The sequence below is a fragment of the Podarcis raffonei genome, chromosome 6 (assembly GCF_027172205.1).
Source record: "Podarcis raffonei isolate rPodRaf1 chromosome 6, rPodRaf1.pri, whole genome shotgun sequence".
NCBI classification, from domain to species: Eukaryota; Metazoa; Chordata; class Lepidosauria; order Squamata; family Lacertidae; genus Podarcis; species Podarcis raffonei.
The window spans coordinates 53,881,323-53,903,902 of NC_070607.1; the positions used below are offsets into that span (position 1 = coordinate 53,881,323).

General features: G+C 40.2%; 1 protein-coding gene across 1 annotated transcript; it reads left to right on the forward strand.

Moving 5' to 3' along the window:
* Positions 1-3,621: 3,621 nt before the first annotated feature.
* On the forward strand, positions 3,622-21,416 carry STK38 (serine/threonine kinase 38). The gene is made up of 14 exons (XM_053392969.1): positions 3,622-3,774; positions 5,907-6,042; positions 8,237-8,288; positions 8,636-8,758; positions 9,617-9,700; positions 11,657-11,780; positions 12,595-12,749; positions 13,604-13,706; positions 14,446-14,507; positions 15,551-15,668; positions 15,911-16,034; positions 17,025-17,120; positions 17,301-17,395; positions 19,500-21,416. The coding sequence occupies exons 2-14, from the start codon at positions 5,912-5,914 to the stop codon at positions 19,628-19,630; spliced, it is 1,398 nt and encodes a 465-aa protein (XP_053248944.1). The 5' UTR covers positions 3,622-3,774; positions 5,907-5,911; the 3' UTR covers positions 19,631-21,416.
* Positions 21,417-22,580: the final 1,164 nt, after the last annotated feature.

Genomic DNA, 22,580 nt, shown 5'->3' on the forward strand with positions numbered 1-22,580 from the left:
TGTTCCCCTTTAGCAATGTGGGTTTAAGTTATAATAAGCACATGGCTGAGAAAACACCTAGGCTGGAAAGCAAATTCAAATGCTCTATAATACATTTTTTTCATGGAAAAATGCATACTTCTAAATATGCACCCCTGGTTCTTTGAGCATATTAATATGGTCTCCTTACTGCAGAAAGAATACGTCTTACAGTAAGATTGGAATCTTAGGCAAACAAGAATAAGACCCATTGAACACCATGGGACTTACTTTTGAGTAAACATGCATTGGATCAGGCTGCAGCAATTCTGACCTACTCAAGGTTTTCAAAAGGAATCAAGTCATCCAGAATAATGCCTCAGCCTATCACCCACAGCTAGCTGATTAGAACACTTAGAAAAGCCCAAATATACATATTTTCAAATGTAAAAACATTCTGCTGCAACTCTGAAGATGTGGAATTGAAAGCAATCATTGCAAGTAACTGGTTAGCTGCTTGAACAAAATATTTCAGATACTACATACCTCTGGAAGAAGTATGCTGAGAGTTCCCACTTTCCAGAGGGATGAAAAGGTTTTGTCAGAAAAGTTCCAAAGTTTATTGGGCTCAGTCCAGAGGGCATCAGACTCTTAATCTGAGGGTCGTGGGTTCGAGCCCCATATTGGGCAACATATTCCTGCATTGCAGGGGGTTAGACTAGATGACCCTCATGGTCTCTTTCAACTCTACAATTCAATGATAGATAAGAGGTGCAGATTGCGTACCTTAAACCTAAAACAATGTGATGTGTGAGAACTAAATGTTGATTGTTCTGTTAGGCTCCACACAAGGGTTGGTAACGTAATTGGCATTAAGAGCGGGTTAAATACAGCTCCCCGGAAAGTCTCTAAACAGCTCTGCATCCAGGTTTCTCCTAATCCTAGGAAAGTGGGTAATTATAGGGTCAACTTTCAGAGACAGTGCTGTTAATTTACTCTACCTGAATACAACATAGAAACCATATTACACAGATGGTGAATGTAACAATTTAAAATGGGCTCATACTGATGCACAACATGAAGTTCTGTTGTACACCACTGACATTCAGTGTATAATCAATGTTTGGCCATGAGCAGATCGCAGACTGGTTAGATTTTGGTTGTCCAGGCACCAGATACTAAACCACCTTGCAGATTTTGTTTTGGGGGACTCTGCCTGAGTGTCTTATTACTTAATGTGGGACAAGTTTGTTTTTTCTTGCTTGCTTGTTTTTTTCTTTTGCAAATACATTTGTATTTTATATCTCAACTTCCCCCTGGAAAATCTCTGAAGGCTATCATAAGTAGAGGCTGGATCTGGCCTTCGCATACCATTTTTGTCATGAGCAAGGAGACTGGTTTCCTAGTTTCTAATGCCATATTTCAGATCTAAACTAGTTTGGGGAAACATACAAAATTCTGAATGCAGAATTCTAAATACAATTATTAGCAAATAAGTCCCATTGAATATTCCCAAGCCAACAAGTGTAGGGCTGAGATGTTATACAAAGCCACCTTTGTGCATTCCAAAGGAGTAATAAATGGCAAGAACACATTTTGTCCTTCATATTTAATAATAATATGTTAAACAATATGTACAAATGCTAAAATACATATGTAGTATTGCTATAGCTTTGTTATTTGGGTCACCAAAAATATTCAAGGTCTCAGTTACTTTAAATATAATGCTTAAGCTGTCTTAAAATAATCTTTTGATAATGATGCAATGTTGATAGATCATATTTTACAGTGATCCATTTTAAACAAACTGTCCATCCTCAGTGTTATGGAACGCATTAAGATACATGTTTTTTGCATGAAATTTATCAAAATGTTGTACATCATTAATGCTGGAAATCTAAATAAAATAAAGCAAGATTATATTTTGCTAATAGCTATGCATTTTTGAATAAAATGGAAAAGATATTAAATGCCATTAAAATGAAAAAAACACTGGATAGCTATGTTGGCAACAACAGGGACTTCCACAGCTATGTACAATTTGCTGTCACTGTTCATCTGAGTTATAATATTATCCTGTAAGTGGATTTAAAAGTAGAAATGGAATTTTCATGAGAGGCTATATACATATTAGCAGCTTAAAACACAGCAAATTTGTTCTCCCCACTCCCCTTCAAGTCACATTTACATCCGAGAAGGGGCAGGGGTGTCTTCACTCTATGTATATGACCATACCCGTTTGGTTTTCCCATGCCTGCAGCTTCCCGCAACTTCTATTCTTGAAGCTGTCAACTGTGCATGTGCAACGGGCAGTCTCAAATATACACACCTCAGCTTAACCACAAAGCGATGGTTGCTTATTTCAAAATTTCGTCTTTAGGGCATCAACTTTCTCAATTCATGGATATTAACGAGTAGGGACCAGAGGTTCTTCATAGGGTTAGTAGACACAGAGTACGGCTTATGGTACATATCCAGTCTTCTATTAGTTGCATAAATCCATCCATTGTCTAGAGTCCTTCCCTCAAGTGTCTGTCTCAGTAGATCATCAGGACAAAGAGAGAGCTGAAGTAAAATACTGCCCTTTGTTCTTCTGGAAATGGTTTTAAAGAACTTCATGTTTTTTTAAAATTCAACAGAGGTGGCCAGGCTAGCCTCTTGCAGGAAAAACAAGTCCTTTGGCACTTTACGTACAGATTTATTTTGGCATAGGTGTCTGACAAAGTGGGCTCTAGTCCAAAAAGGTGTATGCCAAATAAACCTGGCATATGGCGTTTTTACAGTGCCACAATACAAGCAATAAAAGCAAACGTTTTTGGTGTGATCTGATAAAACTAGTGAGCATCACTATTTCCCTATTTGTGCAGTTCCAATGTCTGGAAAAGCAGGGAAAAGCCAAATGGAAGAACTGTACAATGATCAGGACCAAGGCGGGTTCCTGTCTCTTGAAAAGACAGCATAAGAACTCGGATCTTTTGAAATTAATACAATATGTGGATTTGGGATTGTGGAAAAACACCCTGAGGAACCAACGAACCTTCCTGACTTGCTTTCCACATATGAAAGCGTCGATTCATCCCTAACTGGGAGCTCTGTGGGTGGAGTGTCCTAAAAACAGAGATTTTTTTCTTCTGAATAAACGTGCATAAGCCCAGGCTCGATGGTGACCGTCCAAAACACCCGCGCAGTGCGATCCTAAGCGCGGAAGCCAACATACTTCCCAGCAAAGCCGCTAAAACCCCGCAACCCTCCCCTTCACCTCCCCTAACTTGGGGAGCAAACGCCCGTCGTGCCGCGTTTACTTCCGCGTAAGCAAGCGGAGGGCGAGGCAGAGGAGGAGGCCGCCGCCTTGCGCCGCCCGGGAAACAGTTGCCGACTTCCTCATTCGCCGAAGGAGCGGCGCGCAGCCGCCACGAACTTCCCAGCCCGCTCGCCGAGGCGCTAGAGCGGCAGCCGGCGCATGCGCAGCGCCGGAGGCTAGGCAAAAGTGCGGCGGCCCCGCCTCCTGGGGCTGCGGGCGGGGAACGGGCCATCAGGCGAGCCTCGCCCCTTGAAGAGGGCGGCGCCGCGGCCGGGAGAGAGAGAGAGAGAGAGAGAAAGAGCTCTTCTGCGCATGCGGGCTGTGCCAGAGTTTCCAGTCGGCACTTGTCCGGTCGCGGGCTCCAGCTTTCCTTTGGGGTGGGGGCGGCTGAGGGGGAGCAAGGGGCGGGGCTCGGCCTCTGGGAACTGCTTCTCCCCGTCTCTCTCCCGTGTTGGTCGGCTGGGAAGGCATTGGACGGCGGGGGCTCCTCGGCGCTGCTCCCAGAAGGGGGTCTGGTAAGCGTCTCTTCCTCCGGTGTTTGCTCTTAACCCCCCCACCCAAAAGTTATCCCCCCTCCTCAGGCTGAGCTGCCTCCCGGGGCGCCATCCTGTCCCGCCCCCTCTTGCCAGGTAGGTACTTTTGTAGCATCCCCAGAGGGGAGGGGAGACGCCTCAAGTTGCCCCGTCCTCCTCCTCCTCCTCCTCTTCTTCCTCCTCTTGAGTCTCCTGCCTCCCCTCCCCCCAAAAAACCCCATTTTCTTCTTCTTGACCACATAGATTCCTGCTAGGTTTTTAGCGTGACGCCTGGCTCTGCCTTTCTCTCCTCTGTTTACACCTGCTCGCCTCTTCCCCCTCGCAAACTTCTGTGGAAAATGGACCTCGTGCTCCGTTTTCCTTCTTCATCTTCTCCTTGTCGTGTCTGCTGGCGAGTGAGGCTTTTGCTGACTTGAGAGGGAATTGCTCCCGAGTAAATGTGCCTAGGAGTGGAGCAGCTCCTTTATAGTTAAGTCTCCTGGGATTCTAAGTCATTGTATAAGCTCTACATGTAAAAAGCACATTTCTTGCCCCTTCCCGCCCCCCAAGCGCTGGGAACTGTATTTTGTTAAGGGTGCTGGGAATTTGCAGCTTTGGGAGGGGTAAATTGCAGTTGCCAGGATTCTTTGGGAGGAAATGTACTTTGGATGCATAGGGGAAGGCTTTGCTTTGAATTCTAGTAGGCCCCACCTGTGTTGTACATTTAAAGCTGTACCATGCCACTTTAAAACATCCGTGGTTTTCCCCCCAAAGCATCCTGGCAATTGTGGTTTGTTAAGCATGGTCAGAGTTGTTAGGATACCCCTATTCCCTGCACAGAGCTACAATTCCCAGAGATCCTGAGAACTGTAGCTCCTTGAGAGAAACAGGGGTCTTCCTAACAACCCTTAATACCCATAACAAACTTTGTGGGATGCCATGGCTGTATCATGTGGCATGATCTTGTAACTGGCATGATAGGCTAGGTACACTGCAGATGGGCCATAGTGACACTCTGGTCCTTGGGGATGATGATAATTTTTTTAATGGGGAATTTCAACTGGCAAAAAGGAGCTGTAGTTGCCTAGTATCACAAAGAGATAATTTATATTATGTACAGCTTTTCTTGGAAGGGAGTGCACCGTAAAACGTTTGCATTCAAAGAGCCATGCGAGCAAAATACTCTTAATTAGTTCAAAGAATTATTTTATATAACCTTTGTTTGGTTAGAAGGTCTGATGAAATTGGGAAGATTTTTAAAGCAGTTACAATTGTTAACTAAAGCAAACGTGTAAGAGCAAATTGGTTCTAGGTCGACTAGTTACACTGTCATACAAGGAAAAATATTGCTTGGGCTGTAGTCTATGAACACTTGCTTGGAGGTAAGCTCCATTGAAATCACTGGGACTTATCTCCAAGTAAATTTGAACTGAAAATTACTGATTAGAATCTTAGTTGGAAGGATTAAAAACCATCTAGTCCACTTCTACTTAGGTATATTATCTGCTACTCTAGTTATCTGCGATGACTAGGAGGCCATCCATCTTGTGCTTAGAAACCTCCAACAGTTCTTGTGTGGTAGCCTGTTCCACTGTCTAACAGTTCATATGGTCAGGACATTCTTTCCAAAGTGTAATCAATATTCCCTTTCCCTAGGCTCTAGAGCAACAGAAACAAATTTGCTCAGTCTTTGTTGACAGCCCTGCAGATATTGTCTGTTACTCAATAGAAGCAAGTTCCAAGGAAATAAATGTGGCTTGTGCTGTGTTTGTAAATACTTTTACATGGAAATACGTACTATGATTGGTTTAAAACATGTTGGTAGAATTTTAATTGACTGGAGATGAAAGTAATAAGAGATTTATCATTTGTAATGCAACCTGAAAATGTCATTCAGAGACTTAATAGTTATCACATTTCTTTCCTCCTTGTTCATAACTTTTGTAGAAAAACAGGAAGTTTTGCAACATTGTGGCCTTTTACACTTGTAGCTTCCAGTTTGGGCATATTGCATTTTGCAAAGCTTTTGTTTATTTTTAAACTGGCTGCTTTATTTAAATTTAAGCCATCATGTAGTGTAGATTTCTTGCTTCAAAGTTTAGGATCACAGATATTTTCTAATTTTTCTCTTCCAGGAACCATGGCGATGACTGGCCCAGCACCTTGTTCATCTATGAGCAACCATACCAAGGAGCGAGTTACAATGACAAAGGTGACTTTAGAAAACTTCTACAGTAATCTGATTGCGCAGCATGAGGAAAGAGAAATGAGGTAAATATCCCAGCTTCATGAAAATGGAAGTAATGCTATTTTCCTTATATCAAGATTTAAGAAACAACGGATTCCACAAATACACTGATCATCTTATCCTGCTAAGTTTTTATAACACTTTTAAGTCCTCAAAAAGCCTTTAAAATATTTTCGTAAGATGATATTTTTCAGTGCCCATGCTATCCTCTTGTTGTGCGTTTCAAGAAAGGCATATGTTGCAGATGCTTGATGAAAACTAGTAGCAGCATTTTCCTGGAATGAAAGTTGTTTTTCTCTCTCTAGTGTTATGTTTTATTTTTATTTCAGTGTGTCCAGTATAAACAGTTTTTATTGTGAAATGCACTTGGCTCTACTGTGTACTATAATCAAAAGCAGCCTCTCTAAACACATTTTACTCCTTCCTGGATTTCATTCCCTTCTAAGTATTGTATTTTATATTTATCTGTAAAATATATTAACTACTTCCTGCTACAAGTAGTGGTCAAATGTGCTCCGTAAAAAAATGTTTAATGCATAAAACCATTGTTCCAATTTAGCTTTCCCTTATTTGAAATATTTAACAAACACCCCTCTCTTCATTCTGTTGAATGCCAATTGGAACATAGGTCCTTGAAGGCGAAGCCACTGCTGAAAAACACACCTCTCTGGTTTCCCTTCGCTTGGTGGGGAAACTCCACCAACGTCTCTCTAGATGTTGTAGTTGAAAGCTTATTAGGCTTATCAATGAGAAGATCAGTTATAGAAATAGCTTGTCACTGCTGCCAGTCTTTTACTATGACATACAGCCATGTGAAATCTTTGTTAGGATATGCTGCCAGTTCACATGGAATAACATTCCTGCGTTGCAGTGGGTTGTACTAGATGACCCTTGGGGTCCCTTCCAACTCTACAATTCTATGGTTCTAACCATGAGGTACATTTGATTGTGTGTGCTTGACTGGTACCCTAGAACACTGGTTCCTTTCCCCCACCCTGGATGATATTGGGGGACCACTTCAGGTTTGCTGATGATCTTGGGGGGGGGGCGCTTCATGTTTTTCCCCTTGTGTTGTATGATTTCTAATGTGCTGTGCTAGACGCTGTATTTTTATTGGTTTTTTATTTCTTATATTGTATTTTTTTGTATTACAATTTTTTGTATTCTTATATTGTATTTTTTTGTATTACAATTTGCATTCTATGGAATTCAAATTATTACAGTAATAATTTGCATTCTGTGGAATTCAAATTACAGTAAAATATAATAAAAGAAGCAGCAGTACAATACAGTTTAAAATCAACACAATAATTTAACGTGGACATGCTGAAGACCACCTAAATGAAGCTCACAGGAATCCTTGCCTCAGAATTCTATTGTGAGGAGTTTCAGTTCCTTTGAAATATATTGCCTTTGAGCAATTTTCTTGAAAGGCCTTACTAAAATGCATCAGATCTACTCCCTTCTATATCCTCCCTAAATTTATCCAGCTTTTTGTTTGCATATACAGAATAACTGAAGGTTTATTAAGCTGAGATTGGTTAGAATTGAAGAGACTGATCATTTTCATAGAAATGGAAGTAGTTTATAGTTTAAGAAACTTTCTATAGTGTTTCAAAGATCATTTTATATGTTTAATGAAATTCTTATGCTTATTTTGTTCTATAATTCTGTGAGGTTAATGCAGAAACGAAGTCCTTTCCACTTTTTACATTCTACTGCTCCACCCAGTGAGAAATGCAGTTGTGTTGTGCACTATGGATTGGGTATTAGATTGGCTGCGATGATGTGGCCTCTGTTTTTGCCAGCTATCTCCTGTGAGCCCTTTCCCACCACAGACACACCTTGACCTGGCAGTAAGATATTTGATGGTTGATCTAAATCAGGTCTTGATACCTTCCAGATGTTGCTCATCCTGCAATCAGTTTGTTTGTTCGTCCTTTTTATTATAAATGATTAAACTATTCTCTTGTTTTGTGCCCCTTTTCTTTACCAAAGACTTAATTTGTATGATGCAAATGCACGATAAGAGCAAATTTCCTGTTCATTTTGCAGAAGTTCAAGCAGAAGCAGGGTGTTTATCTTGATTGCTGTGTGCATTGAGAAATGAAGCCTTGGAATTCAGTGTTCCAATTCCTGGCAGCTCTGTTCTGTCCTGAAGTTGTATGCATGAACTTGTGGAGACCTCATTCAAAAACTTTATTCTTTTTTTTCCAGACAGAAGAAGCTAGAAAAAGTTATGGAAGAAGAAGGCTTAAAAGATGAAGAGGTATTGCATATCCTGAAACTGCCTTTCTTGGTGCTTGTTTCTCATCACCCCTATATTATCATCATCATCATCAATAATTTAAAGTTATTATCTGTCCTTCACCCTAAGGTCACAGGATGAATTACAACAATTTAAAATACAACATTAAAAATAGTTTTAAAACATACAGTTATGGAATGAAGCCACAAAAAGAAGGGCGGGTCCTAAGAATATATATCTTAGGTATCAAAGACCAGAGTAAAGATAACAAGCCTTTGCTGTGAATGATTCTGGTCTAGCTGTTGATTTTTTTATTTTTCATTAATAGAAAATGACACTAACACACCCCATTTTTGAACAACTTCTAGAAAAGAATGAGGAGATCAGCACATGCCCGAAAGGAAACAGAGTTTTTGCGCCTAAAAAGAACAAGACTTGGGTTGGAAGACTTTGAATCTTTAAAAGTAATAGGCAGAGGAGCATTTGGAGAGGTAAGAGTTCAAAATGAAAAAGAAATTCTAAAAAGTATAGACAGCCAACTTCTGACCCTCCAGCACCATCAAACAGCTGTGGGTTCCTCTTATCACCCTGTTGTTAAATGCAAATACACAGAGTTTGCTTTCAGGGCAAGTATCCCATCACTAAAAGTAGTTTCTACACTTCTGAAAAAGATGTTAGTAATTTGAAAATCCTCTTAAGGTAATGGACAATTGGACATAGTTGATTTGTTAACATTGAACACAGTTGGCGAAATGAGGTGTAGTTTTATGCTGAGCTCCCTAACAGTTATCTGGTAACACCTGTTTCCTACATGTAGTTATTTACAGAATTCAGGTAATGCTCTAAGCAGCAGCAGCAGTATCTTACTGGCTTTTCTGAAAATTGTCTAATGGCTAACAGTATAATGTTGTTGTTTTCCAAACTTAACTGGCTTAATATACTGTGTCTACACCTTTTCTAAATTGCCGTATTCCATTGTAGTGCTATAGTAATAATATTCTGCTTTATTTATACCCATTATCCAAATATTTTGGGTGTACTCTAGGCCTGTCTCAGTTATATGTATTCACCGTGTCTCTTATTGTAATTTATTATGAAGGGTAGCATTGTCATGAACATTAGCCAGGAAGGAAAAATAATTGACTCAATGCCAGATAGTGTTATGCTCTGTAGCAGCTGAAAACTAGATATACTACACTGGTAGGTACAGCACGCTCTATATATTGTTCAATCATCTCCAAAACAGAGCACTTTCCTCCCCTAATTCTCCTTTCTGTAACTGTTTGTCTTTAAAAAAAATTTGGCTGAAATGGGTTTTCATATGTGCATTGTTTTTGCACAACTTCTAGGTGCGGCTTGTTCAGAAGAAAGATACAGGGCATGTGTATGCAATGAAAATACTACGGAAAGCAGATATGCTGGAAAAAGAGCAGGTAAACACTGATTCCTAATGAGAGTATGCAGATGTCAAAAGTAAGAATGTGCAAGCAATGTGGAGTTCTTTTCTGCTAGAATCATTACACATGATGGGATAGCTTAAATTATCATTTTGTGGGGAACTTTGGAATGCATGGAAGGCAGAAGAGAACCTTCTAGGAAAAAGAAACTCTGTAATCACCAAATGGAATGTGGTAACTTTCATTTTAAGTTTTTCCAGCTTGTGGATGAGATGTTTTTGAACCTGCATCTCCAACTCACCATCTTTATCTAAATTTAATTGAACATTTATTATGCAAAAACTGCAGTTGTATGCACAGTTATTAAAGAGTAAGTCTTAATGGGACTTGTTCATAGAAAGCCTGCATGGGATCATGCTGTAAGTCTTGTCTTAGAGTTTTGAGCATCAAAAGTTGAATACATGTGTCCTGATCAATTTTCATGTGTGTTCAGGTATGAATATGATGCTATAGGAGGAAAATGAAATTCAGAATTCTTCCCTTAACTCTTTAAGCCTTTGACTTAAATTCCACTTGCACGTGTCTTGGTGACTAACTGCACTTTTGTCTGTATCCCATGCCTGATTTAATTTTGATGCAGGCAACATGGAGGTTGTCACAAGGCACTTACCTATTTAGAGGCTTCAGCTGCAAATTAAGAAACCCTTTGCTCGCGCTGATGGATACATTGTTTTCACACTAGCAATATTTAATTATTTTAGGATTTATAATCATTTTCTCCTTCTAAAATGCAGATACGAAGACAGTTTATAAAATATAAAAACCAATGACTCATTTCAAATGGCATTGCTAAGTCAATCCATGGCTAAGCATGAACAAGAAAGTAGGTGGGAACTTGGATGAAAAATCGTAGCCATTCTGCTCCTCCCTTGTCCTGCTGCTGCCACACTACCCAGAGCCAATTCATAATTTGAATTAGCATTGCTCAGGGTTTGTCTCACTCCACAAACCACGAGTGGTAAGCCAAGAACAAACATGGGCTGCAGCTCATTTGTCTGGAAACTGTGGGCCCGGGTTTGGACATAGCCCTAAGCCAAACTATGGCTTAGCTCTGAATAGCACAGCAGCAGGACCAGGAGAGGAGCAAAGGGGTCATGATCTTTCCTCTAAATACTCACACACTCCCTCATTCACACTTAGCCATAATTTGACATACTGTAACTTACAAACCAGGCCAATGCCAGTATCAGTAAAATAGCAGCAACAAACGCCAAAAAACACATAAGCTTAAAAACAAGGGCTTGCTAGAAAGGTTTTCAAACAACAGGAAACCAGCAGAACAGGATATAAACCTAATCTTTCTGGGCAGGGAGTTAATATACCGGGTGCCATGACACAAAAAGCAGTCTTGTATAGTGGATGGTAACACACTTCTTAAGGCAACAGAATGCATAAAAGGGCTTTGCTAGATATTGGAGGGCAGAGAGACTTAATGGGAAGAAAAAGTGCCTTTAGACAACTTGTCCTAAGCTATTGTGGGCTTTAACCTAGAATTACTCTCAGAAACAGACCAACCACCAGTGCAGCTGATAATAGCAAAGGGGTAACATGTTTCTGAAATGTAGTGATAGTCAAATCTTTAGCAGCAGCATCCTGCATTAACTGAAAGTTCTGAACATTTCCCAAGGGCAGCCCCAACTGACCCCTCTTAACTAAGTGGCTGCTGCTGGCAAGGGGAGGGATTTGCTCGTTTTAAAATTTTATTTCCTGTTCACGGGGGGGGGGGGTTACAGCCCATTGCCTGTACCTTGACTCACTTGACTGGGCAGCACCTGTGCTTCTGGCATGCACCATTCTGCAATTTGAAATGTAACTAATATTAAAAAATAAGTTGCCGTTTGGGGACCTCTTGGGTTATGAACAACATTTGCAAATATTGTGTAAATATTTCTTTAATTACAACTTGCTTTTTTAAAATGTATTCATCTCCAGGTTGGCCACATTCGAGCAGAACGTGACATTCTAGTGGAGGCAGACAGTTTGTGGGTTGTAAAAATGTTCTATAGTTTCCAGGATAAGCTGAACCTCTACTTAATTATGGAGTTTCTGCCTGGAGGTAATTATTTTGAACTTCTGTGTTGCTTGATATTATATGCTGACTACATAACAAGTTATATGCCCCATTTTGAAATGCACTAGCCACTGATTAGCATGTATTGAACAATTCACAATCTAAAGTGATGTACCCATAGACTATAGTCAAACTATAGGAAAGGCAGTTTTGAGCATATGAAATCCACTGATAGTGAAGGAGTCCTACTCCAGGTTGACTTTTGCTCTTTATTGTTTATTGGTCAGGGTGTTCATGTGAGTTTTTGAGGGAGAATCTCTTTTGACCAAATGACCTATCCACTTTACTGCTCAATAAATTTTCAGAGCTATATCCAGACTTTCATTTTTACTTGTTATTGACAGAAGTAAGTTGAGGTTGGCTCATGCAGGAATTTGATAAAATTGTATTTATTTAGGCAGAAATTAGAAACATGAACTTGTTAGAAGGAAACTTGGTGAAATTGAGGGGATATTCAAAAGGCCATTCTGCTATTTTAGGCTGCTATATTTATGATGGAATGGGCATCTACTTTTGGCCATTTCAGAATCCTTTACCAGCAGTTGCAAGGAGTAAAGCATGCAGATTTTCCAGGACATAATGTAATTCTGTCTATGATGCTATTTTCTTGCCTGTGTAGGAAAGAAAATAGACTAAGTAGCTATTTAAGAAGTAAATGAAATAGCTCTGAGGAAAAAGAGACTTGGAACAGAAGATGGTGTATCTTGGAATTTAGGCCAAGCTAAAAGAACAACTAGATATGGCATTACAAAGAAACTGAATACAACTTATCTCCACTTCCTGTTCTCTGTACATACAGGTGATATGATGACATTATTGATGAAAAAAGATACCCTAACAGAAGAAGAAACTCAGTTTTATATAGCAGAGACTGTGCTGGCTATAGATTCAATTCATCAGCTGGGTTTTATTCATCGTGATATCAAGCCAGATAATCTCCTGTTAGACAGTAAGGTACGAGTATTATTTACTGTAAGCTGTTTCAGGGACTGTTAAAAATATTTATTATTATTAATTTATGAATCCCCTTTTTCAGACATCACAAGGCGATTTCCAATCATACAATTAAAAATGGGCTTGAACTAGATGATCATTTGGTTCTCTTCCAACTCTGCAATTCTATGATTCTATAATAAAGATAGGTTTGAAAACAATGTAAACAAACACACAAGGCAGAGATCTAATATTATTTTATTACTGCTGTGTTGATTTACTTTGGAAACCCCAGGGATTGAAATGGGAGACTAGTGCTAAATAGCTTAGATGCATAAAAATGACCTGCTCAGAGACCTTGTTGCCACAGTAATGTGTGGTATGTCGTGCATGAGCCAGAAGAAGGTACCTCCATCAAATCCAAAACCCAGGAGGCCTCAATAGTATGTGTTTCCCATACCACCACCCAGACTAGAGAAAGAAATTATGGAGTTCTAGTTAGGATTCCTGGCATTCATGCTTTGGGTGCTGAAGAAGAGTCATGACATTTTATTTTGGTTGTCAGTTTTTGTTGTTGTTCTCCTGCTTCCTGTACATGTTCTCAAAATTTCTTAAGTGAATAGTTCCATTCATGCACAGTATGTATCACCAAGCTCTCTCGGCCACAATTATCAAAGGCTCTGAATGAGTTGGCCAGATAACCATTTTATCTTGCTAGAAACCTGGTCTTAAGATCAAGGCCAGTTCAGGCTTTTATGACCATGCTCAAACATGAACTGTTTAGAGTTTTTAATACAATCAAATGTTTTATAAAATTTATTAAATAAATAAATGTCTTGTATCTCCTTATTTTGTGCTTGTTTTTTGACACATAGGGCCATGTGAAACTATCCGACTTTGGTCTCTGCACTGGACTTAAGAAAGCACACAGAACAGAGTTCTATAGAAATTTGAGCCACAATCTTCCTAGTGACTTCAGTAAGTTGTCTTGTATCTAAAACTTCTTTTGAGCTTGTTGCTTGGCATAAATATTGACAGGCTTGCAGTCTTAAAGACAGGAATCAAAATGATAAATGGGACGAGGAGGGGAGAAGAAAACAAGCAAGCTTGATAATCAGTTCTTAAAATTACACACAGTTCTTATAATGACCAGCTTGAATATAAACAGTTGAGGGGGAGCCAAATGGCATTGGCAATCTCAATGGACTTGATGAAGTGACTCTGTAGGCTCATCTCTCTCTCTGCTGCAGCTTGATAGAATGACTGCTGCTAAATTATATCTGAGGGAGGCCTCAAAATACTGCTTTTGCAAAAATGCAAAGCAAGGTAGATACCTACGGAAGATTTTAAGTGTAGCCACCAAAGAATAAATTGTCTGTAACTAGAAGGAATAATACACATCCACTTTAATAAATATGGAGCCATTTTTGGAAATGTATGCAAATGAATTCTGAACTTTCATCTTGCTGTCAGTCACATATAACTTTTATTTATTTTTACTGTGCTATTCTAGTTCTCTTTCACACACTCACCCTCTCATGTACACATGCACATTTCTAGGTTGTATGGGGTGGGGAGAGGGAGCATACTGGGATTCAGGGGAATAAGTTAAAAGTAGGGCATTATTGTACAAAAATATAAACCTCATCAACACTTCATTGAAACAAGAGCCATTAAACGCAAAGGTAATAATATACTACCTGTCTTCTATCTTTAGCTTTTCAGAATATGAACTCCAAAAGGAAAGCAGAAACTTGGAAAAGAAACAGGCGGCAGCTGGTAGGTATTGCTCTGTCTAGAGATTCTTCCCTCTGTGTAGAGATCATGTCATAGTTTGTGTTTAAGACCTTGAAGATCCTGCAGAGAAATCAGTATGTAATGCATACTTTTTTCGTCTCTGCCACTTGTTCTCATCTAGGGAAATAGAACCATAGAGTTGGAAGGGATCTCAAATGTAATTGAAGGCTTAGATCAGGGGTAGGGAAACTTTTTGGCTCCACAAGACTGATCTTTATCAGGATTTATTTTGCAGGCCAAATTTGGCAGGTGGGATCGCCCAACTGTCAGTCACATGTCGTCACTATGGCACACGATTGATAGGCAAGTTGTGTCTCCCTCCTGTCAAAATTACTTGTGCAGGGTTCCCAAGTGATGTTGGAGGGTTTTTTAAAGGAGGCTTAAAAGCCACATGACTGTTTTATACTCCAGATGTCAGGGGTTCAAAGAGGGAGTATGGGGAGGCTTGCAAAGAGTAGCACTGCTTCCTCCAACTTAAGCAAGGTGCACTTGGTTGGGAGCACTCCTTGCGTCATAAAAAGAACAATTGAGAGCTCACTTTAAGCTCCTTTGAAGGCCCACCCTTACTTGCCTCACAGCTGACATTTTATATAATTTTGACTTTCCCAAAACAGCCTGGCAGGCCAAATGGGGAGACCTGGGTGGGGGAAGGGACACGTTTGGCCTGCAGGCTAGAGCATAGCTGTCAACTTTTCCCTTTTCTTGCGAGGAATCCTATTCAGAATAAGGGACTTTCCCTTTAAAAAAGGGAAACGTTGACAGATATGGGCTAGAGGTTCCCCATTCTTGGTTTAGATTGCTCAAATAATAATTTCATGGCAGCAAAAGAGGCATAGTAGGACTTTGTTTATGGCCAGAGTATCACATTGCCCTCCAGCATCATGAAGTTGAGACACAAACAAATTTGTTTGCAGACTTGTTCATTGACTGCAGAAGTCATTGTTCCACATATTTTTTCTGGATATTCCCTATGCTCATTGATAAGATACAACAGAAAATGTGTAACAGATGATGTTTGATTACAGGCCTTCTCTACAGTGGGAACTCCAGATTATATTGCTCCAGAGGTCTTTATGCAGACAGGCTACAATAAGCTTTGTGACTGGTGGTCACTTGGGGTCATCATGTATGAGATGCTAATTGGTAAGAAACAACAATTCATGTATCTAAGAATAAAAAATATGATATTGTGGATCATTGTCCCTCACCTAGCTTCTAAATAGTATGTTATATATAATGCTGCTTTTCTTCTGCTTGGCTACTTTTAGCTGGGTTTTTATATGCAATTGTGGTGCTTGACCTTAAAATAAATTTAAGAAGGTAGAAGATGATAGCTGCACATGGACTTCATTAATCACTAATCAGAACTTTCATAACTTTCTCAGGTTACCCTCCTTTCTGTTCAGAGACTCCTCAAGAAACTTACAAGAAGGTGATGAATTGGAAAGAGACCCTAATATTCCCTCCAGAAGTTCCAATCTCTGAGAGAGCCAAGGATCTTATTCTAAGGTACCAGATCATTATCTGCTGTCATCAGATACAAGATTTCTCAACTTTCAGTCTTCAAGTTTTGGCTACCACTTTGTGATCTTACAAAAATAAGAGTTAGGCTTCCATATTTTAAAAATGGTGGGTTTTCAGAAATGAGGGAACCTCTCCTGTGCTGCCTCCAGCTTCCTTGGCCAGCTGCATAAAGCAAGAAATTTATTCCCTTAATGTATTGTGTATGTTTCAGAAGAGGATGGTCATTCTCCCTTTTGTTGAACCTCCAGCAAAAATCAGGGTAGAGCGAGAGAGACTTGTGTGGCTTCTAAACTTCCTTGAATCCCATCCCAGTTTTAGAGGCAACTTTCCCCTAGCTCCTAATGTTCTGTGCACTGGAAAATATTAAGTGAGTGTCTGAACTCTGTCTTGCACAGAAATTCAAAGAGAGTATTACTCCTTGATATGCCTGGAAGCTGAAGCACGTTAAACAGAACAGAAAAAAAGAAATAAATCATTGAAATTCTTGCAATTTATTACATTGCCAGATAATGAAACATTGGGGAAACATGTATCATAACAAGTGGTATTAAGCAGTCCATATCTCACTGGAAGAGACACAGAATTGTAGTGGTTTGATTAATATGGCATAAAAATGTTCTGGAGCCTCACAACTTCTCAGTAATGCACAGAGGGCTTAGGAAGGGGAACATGATGCCTTATGACCAGATGCCTGGAGGAAAATCAGAGTAATGCAGCTATTGCACTGCTCCCAGTGTTTTGGAGGATGGAGAAATAATGTGAAATGGCTTTAAAAACAATGCTCATTAACCCCACACAGATACTAAGGCTTTTTTCTTCCAGTATATAGAGACCTGCTCTAGAGGCTTCCACTGAAAAAAAAAATTGCATTTACTTTGAATTGTATTTGTTTTGCTGTCAGTTGTTCCCTTTCCCACTTAGTGGTTTGTTTCCCCACTTTTTGAATAGTCTATGCTGCCTTTTTTGTCTGTGCAGATTTTGCTGTGAATGGGAGCACCGAATTGGTGCCCCAGGTGTTGAAGAAATCAAAACAAACCCCTTTTTTGAAGCTGTTGACTGGGAGCATATCAGGTACAATGTTTTATTTCTTCTAGGACACTGTTCTTTAAGTTTTTCTAATTCAGTTGCTTAGTGTGCAATAATTCCCTATGAGCAAGGCAAAGTTTGAATTTCAGAAGCACCTCTAACATAGATTTTGATTTTTGGTACTTACTTGCATTATAAACTCTAACTGAGAACAATTCTTAATAGGGAGAGACCAGCGGCAATATCCATAGAAATCAAAAGTATTGACGATACTTCAAACTTCGATGAATTTCCGGAATCTGATATCCTTAAACCAGCAGGTAGATATTTCCACTTTGGATTTTATTTCTTTTTTATGTAGAGTTTTAGCTTTAATCTCTCTCTCAAAAGTAGGTATTTCATATAAAATATTACTACAGGCTCAGTTTTGCAAATCCTCATGCTCTCACTTCCATTATGTTTGAGCTTGACCTGCTGAAATGGTTTTGTCTAATGTTAGAAGCACAGTCCAAAATACAATATAGCCAGGTAAGCCATCACAGTTAACTGCAATGTACTCATGGTTAACTCTGTGTTACATTGTGGCCAAAAATTTCTAGTGACCTACCGTATTTTTCGCTCTATAACACGCACCTGACCATAACACGCACATCGTTTTTAGAGGAGGAAAACAAGGGAAAAAATTCTGAATGAAACAGTGGATGTATCATTTTTGTGCCTCATGCTGTGGCCACAGACATGTGATCTGATTGTGAGTTTGGGGTAGCCCAATGCAAAAATCCTGAGAATCCCTGTGGATCTGTGCTTTGTAACCACGTTTTTGCACCATTGCAGCCCCAGGCAACAGTGGGTGCGTGATTTTTTTGGTGCAGGCTGTAGCCATGGACATGTAATGTGATCTGATGGTGAATTTGGGGTGACCCAATGCAAAGATCCTGAGGATCCATGCTTTGTAACCACGTTTTAAGTGGGGAGGGAAGGAAAAACACAGAAGGGACAAGGAGCATGAGAGGAGTGTGCAGAGAAGCAGCTGGCTAAGAATGCAGGAGAGGGGTTTAACGGGAGGGAGGAAAGGAAGGCAAAAGTTTTCCCCCACCCACCCAAGCCAGCCCCCCCCTCTCCCACCTGCATGTTTTCCGGCTGCCTGTGAGTCCCTAGAAAGCATTAGAGCACGGAGAGGAATTAGAAGGAAGGACGCGATCCTTTCCTTTCCCCTCTGCTTGCCTGGAGGGGAGGGGATTTGCCTGCTCTTTGTTCCGTTTGAGCAAACAGGAACTGAAATAGAACAGGGTGGGCAGTAAGACCCTGAGGCAGAATGCAGGAAAGCAACAGCTTCCTCTCTCACGGAGCTCCCTCCTCCCTGACGCGCACGATTGGATTTTTGCCCCTGCGCTCCGGCCAGTTGGCTCCAGGGACCACACATTCACTCAATAACATGCACAGACATTTCCCCTTACTTTTTAGGAGAAAAAAATCTGTGTGTTAGAGAGAGAAAAGTACGGTAATTAAATTTTGGGCTTTTTTCTGCTTCTGGTATTGTTAAATAATTTTTTTCCTCTTTATTGATAATTTTGAAGCATTCTCTGGTAATACAAATCTGGAAAAACTTACAAAAGTGACATGAAAGTGTCACAGGTTTGGTTTAACCCAGAGCAAAATATTTTAATGAATAAAATTGTCTTCCTGAGAGGAAGCTTCTCAAAGTACTGTATTTTTCGCCCTATAGGGCGCACTTTTCCCCCTCCAAAAATGAAGGGGAAATGTGTGTGCTTCCTATGGGGCAAATGCAGGCTTTCGCTGAAGCCTGGAGAGTGAGAGGGGTCGTTGCGCACTGACCCCTCTCGCTCTCCAGGCTTCAGGAAGCTATCCGCAAGCCGTGGGAGAGCTGCCTGCACCCCGAAGCCTGGGGCACGCTGAGCTCAGCGCCCCCAGGCTTCGGGCTTCACACTGCTCTCCCACGGCTTGCGGAGAGCTGCCTGTTCTGGGGGCTGGGGTCGGGGGTAGTTCGGGCTTCCCCCGCCCCAGCCCCGCGCCTGGGGGGGGAAATAATTTTTTTTCTTTATTTCTCCCCCCAAAAACTCAGTGCGCCCTATGGGCCGGTGCACCCTATGGGGTGAAAAATACGGTAGGTTCTTTCCCTAACTTTCTCTGCCACTTTAGCATATGCTAGACATGATGTTCAGGGCTTTCAGCAACATGGAGAATGATGGCTTGGCTGCAGATTGCAGAATAGATTTGTAGAGGCTACTCTGAGGTGTCTTTACATTTGGCTGTCTTTAATTCTAACTGAAACATTTGCACTTTTGAAATAAACTGAAGGAGTCCAGGGTTTTCCTAAAATGTTATTAATGCAAAGTTGTGTTCTCTTAAACTCCTTAGTTATTATTAATAACTTAATACCTCTATATTCTTTTTTAAAATCAGTGACCACAAGCAACCATCCAGAGACAGACTACAAGAACAAAGACTGGGTCTTTATAAATTATACCTACAAGCGATTTGAAGGCCTGACAGCTCGAGGAGCTATACCTTCATACATGAAAGCAGGAAAGTAGTGACTCACAACAAAACTATTCCTGAACCTTCATTCTTTCCTGTCAGCACAAGTTTTTTCTCCTATGCTTCATAAACTTTATCTGAGGCCTGTGAACTCTTGAGAAGAGTGCAAAATAACATCATTATGCACAGTGTTTACATTTAAATGGATTTATGCATTGAAAACTTCCACAAATGGCACTTATGAGCCTGCCTTTGCAGATTTTATTGCAGAAATAGGTTATTCTGGCTTTAGTTAAAATTCCTAAGACTGTTACTTCAAGAAGGAGAGTGCAAGCTTTTATTTACATTGTAGAGTATAACATAATTGTGGTTTGGGTTTTTTTTGTATCTTCTGTTTTACAAGTGCTGTGCAAAGGTACAGCACAATTCTAAGGGCTAAGGTATTGTACAGGAAACAGAGCAATAACTAGTATGAGGTAGACCAAATTCTCAGAAGCTTATCCTATAGGAGGGCAAAACCTGTATTGCCTTAATTGTCACTAGTGTGTTGTATACTTAGTTCAAAAGCCTTTTGGATAGCAATTTTTTCAACCCAACGATGGCCTCAAAAGCTGCTGCACTTTACTGTTGGTACTAAAATAGTAATCCTAAAGTATTGAGCTTTTCCCCCCCTTCTAAACTTCAGATTTGGGGAACGTTACGCTTTTTTATAAGCATTGTCAAGAGAGCTAAAGATGATTCCTTGTGAGATTTATGTAACTGCATTCTACTTGGTAGTAAGAGAGAAATCACTGTTAATAGCATTATTAGGATACCATAGTTAATACTGTGAAAGGAGCCCTGCTTTTTCAGATTCTTTCCCTACTTCTCACTCTCAAGACTTTGATTAATGAAAGCTTAGGAAGTTGCTGCAAGCAGAGAATTGTAAAATGTAAGTGTTAGTGGCATAATATACTTTGGAGCTTTATCTTTCTGAAGCTTGGACGCAGAGAGCCCTGAAGTGCCTTTTGGGATAACCTAGGAGTGCTCTACAGGAAGTAATGGGATCATAGTGACTGGTTGTTCAAAGGATCTACATGGTGCAGTTCTACTTCTTGGGCTGTTGCCATTAGGTGGCACTGACCCTCTGAGTGTTCTTCAGATGCTTAAGGTGGACCCCTGCCCTCTCAGGCTCTGCATGATACATGAGACTGCCATCATTTGGTGTATCTCATGTAGTTCACCATATTGTTCGGATAGCTATCTTTGAAATCATTTGTTCAAGACAATGTTAAGCTCCAGACTGAGGATAGGGGCAGGTAACTGTACAGGAGGAGACCTAGTGCATCTGGAGCCAAAATGAAGACAGGAAAGCCAGAGGAGGAGACCTAAACATGATGGCTTGGGATGGTCCTTGTACATCAGGCTATGTTACCGGGCGATTTAGTAAAAACATTAAGCTTTCCTTTAGTAAGGTGCTCTGATGCCCAAATAGGCTGAAAGAAGTTGAAGTCCTTTCTTCTTGTACAAAGGTAGAGATCAGGATTCAGTTGTAATTTAGGAGGCAGTCGTCAAATATTATTGTTGTCTCTGCCTTTAGAAGATCTGATGAAGCCTGCAATATTTCAATAACAGGTGTCTTAGTCATTTTCACTGAATGTGCATAATTATGCAGTAGTTCACTTGTCCTCTGATGGTTCATCTGTCCTTATCGGAGCGGAGTTTTAGCAAATTAATTGGAGGGATTAATGTGCTAAAACATTAAAAACTGTTTTAATAGTGGTTGTTCTCCAATCTGCACTGTTACACATGCCCTTCACCGGTAGGCAGTCTTATGTACTGGTTTGGAACCCCCCCCCCCAATCATCATACCATGAGTGTTTCCTATCTTTCCTAGTACTCCTATAAATCCAGATAGATCCTGGTCCGTAACTAGTTTTCTAGATGTGGCAATGCACAGAAGCTTCAGTGAGAAGGTCACTGATGAAATATTTTGCATTTAGGCTTTGTCCACAAAATGTATCTAGAGAGAGGCTATAGGGAGGTAACTCTTATTCCTGCTTTAATATATCCTCTGTGCCTAGTTTGTAATTATTACTGTGCTCCAATGACGTGTCCTACACATGGTGGGGCTAGAGTTTTGCTTACTGGTTAGATAATGATGGGTTTAAAGTTAAATTTCTGGTGCTTGCTGAATGTTGAAAATATGTAGCATACATAACTGGTGCTTTAAAAGCCTTTTTAAAGAAAAAAGCTGTAGAAGGTCTCAGGATAACCTGATTGCCTAGAGAGCTACCCAGCCAATAACTTGCACAAAAGGGAAGAAAACAAGATTCTTGCATGCCTCTTTGATGTTTCCTTTTGCATTATGACCATTTAGCAAAGCATCTCTGTGCCACAGTGTGACAGATGAGTGCAAGCATTGTGTGTACGTGAGTAAATTGAATTGCAGTACAAGGTGTAATTTTCTGTCTTCTACTGTTGGGAATTTTTGAAAGATTTACTTTGTGTATTGTAGTGAGAATGAATATAGCATATTGTTATAACTGAGGTCGAATCCTTGTTCCTGTAGTCTCTGCCGCAGCCAAGAGCATAGTTGAGTTGCCAGAGGTCACCCAGTGTGCTTAATTAACACTGCCAGTGCAGTGAATGAATGCTCCCCACAAATAAGGACATTATGCATCAACAAGCTTATGGAAATGAGAATTAAGCATTTGGGAACTTGGAACATCAGTCTGTGAACCATTTTCTTTTGGGGGGGTTAAAATCAATGCTGCCCTCTCATAGCAACATTATAACTTGGATTCCTATGGTTTTGCTTTTTTTAAAAAAACCACAACAACACTAAAACAGGAGTATTAACTGAGAAGATCATATATTGGCTGTTGCAAATAATGCTGGCTTCCTTTTAACAATTTTTTAGAGAGCTTCCGCATGATGTCACTGCAGTAAATGTCCTCTTTAATCAGTTAAGTAGTCTGTTGGCACTAATTTAGAGAATTAAGGTTCTCATTTAACCAAGATCTG

Coding starts and splice junctions, on each gene's coding strand:
- STK38 (XM_053392969.1), top strand. CDS start 5,912: ATGGCGATGACTGGCCCAGCACCTTGTTCATCTATGAGCAACCATACC. Junction 9,701..11,656: donor ATATGCTGGAAAAAGAGCAG/GTAAACACTGAT, acceptor ATTCATCTCCAG/GTTGGCCACATTCGAGCAGA. Junction 13,707..14,445: donor CAATCTTCCTAGTGACTTCA/GTAAGTTGTCTT, acceptor TTCTATCTTTAG/CTTTTCAGAATATGAACTCC.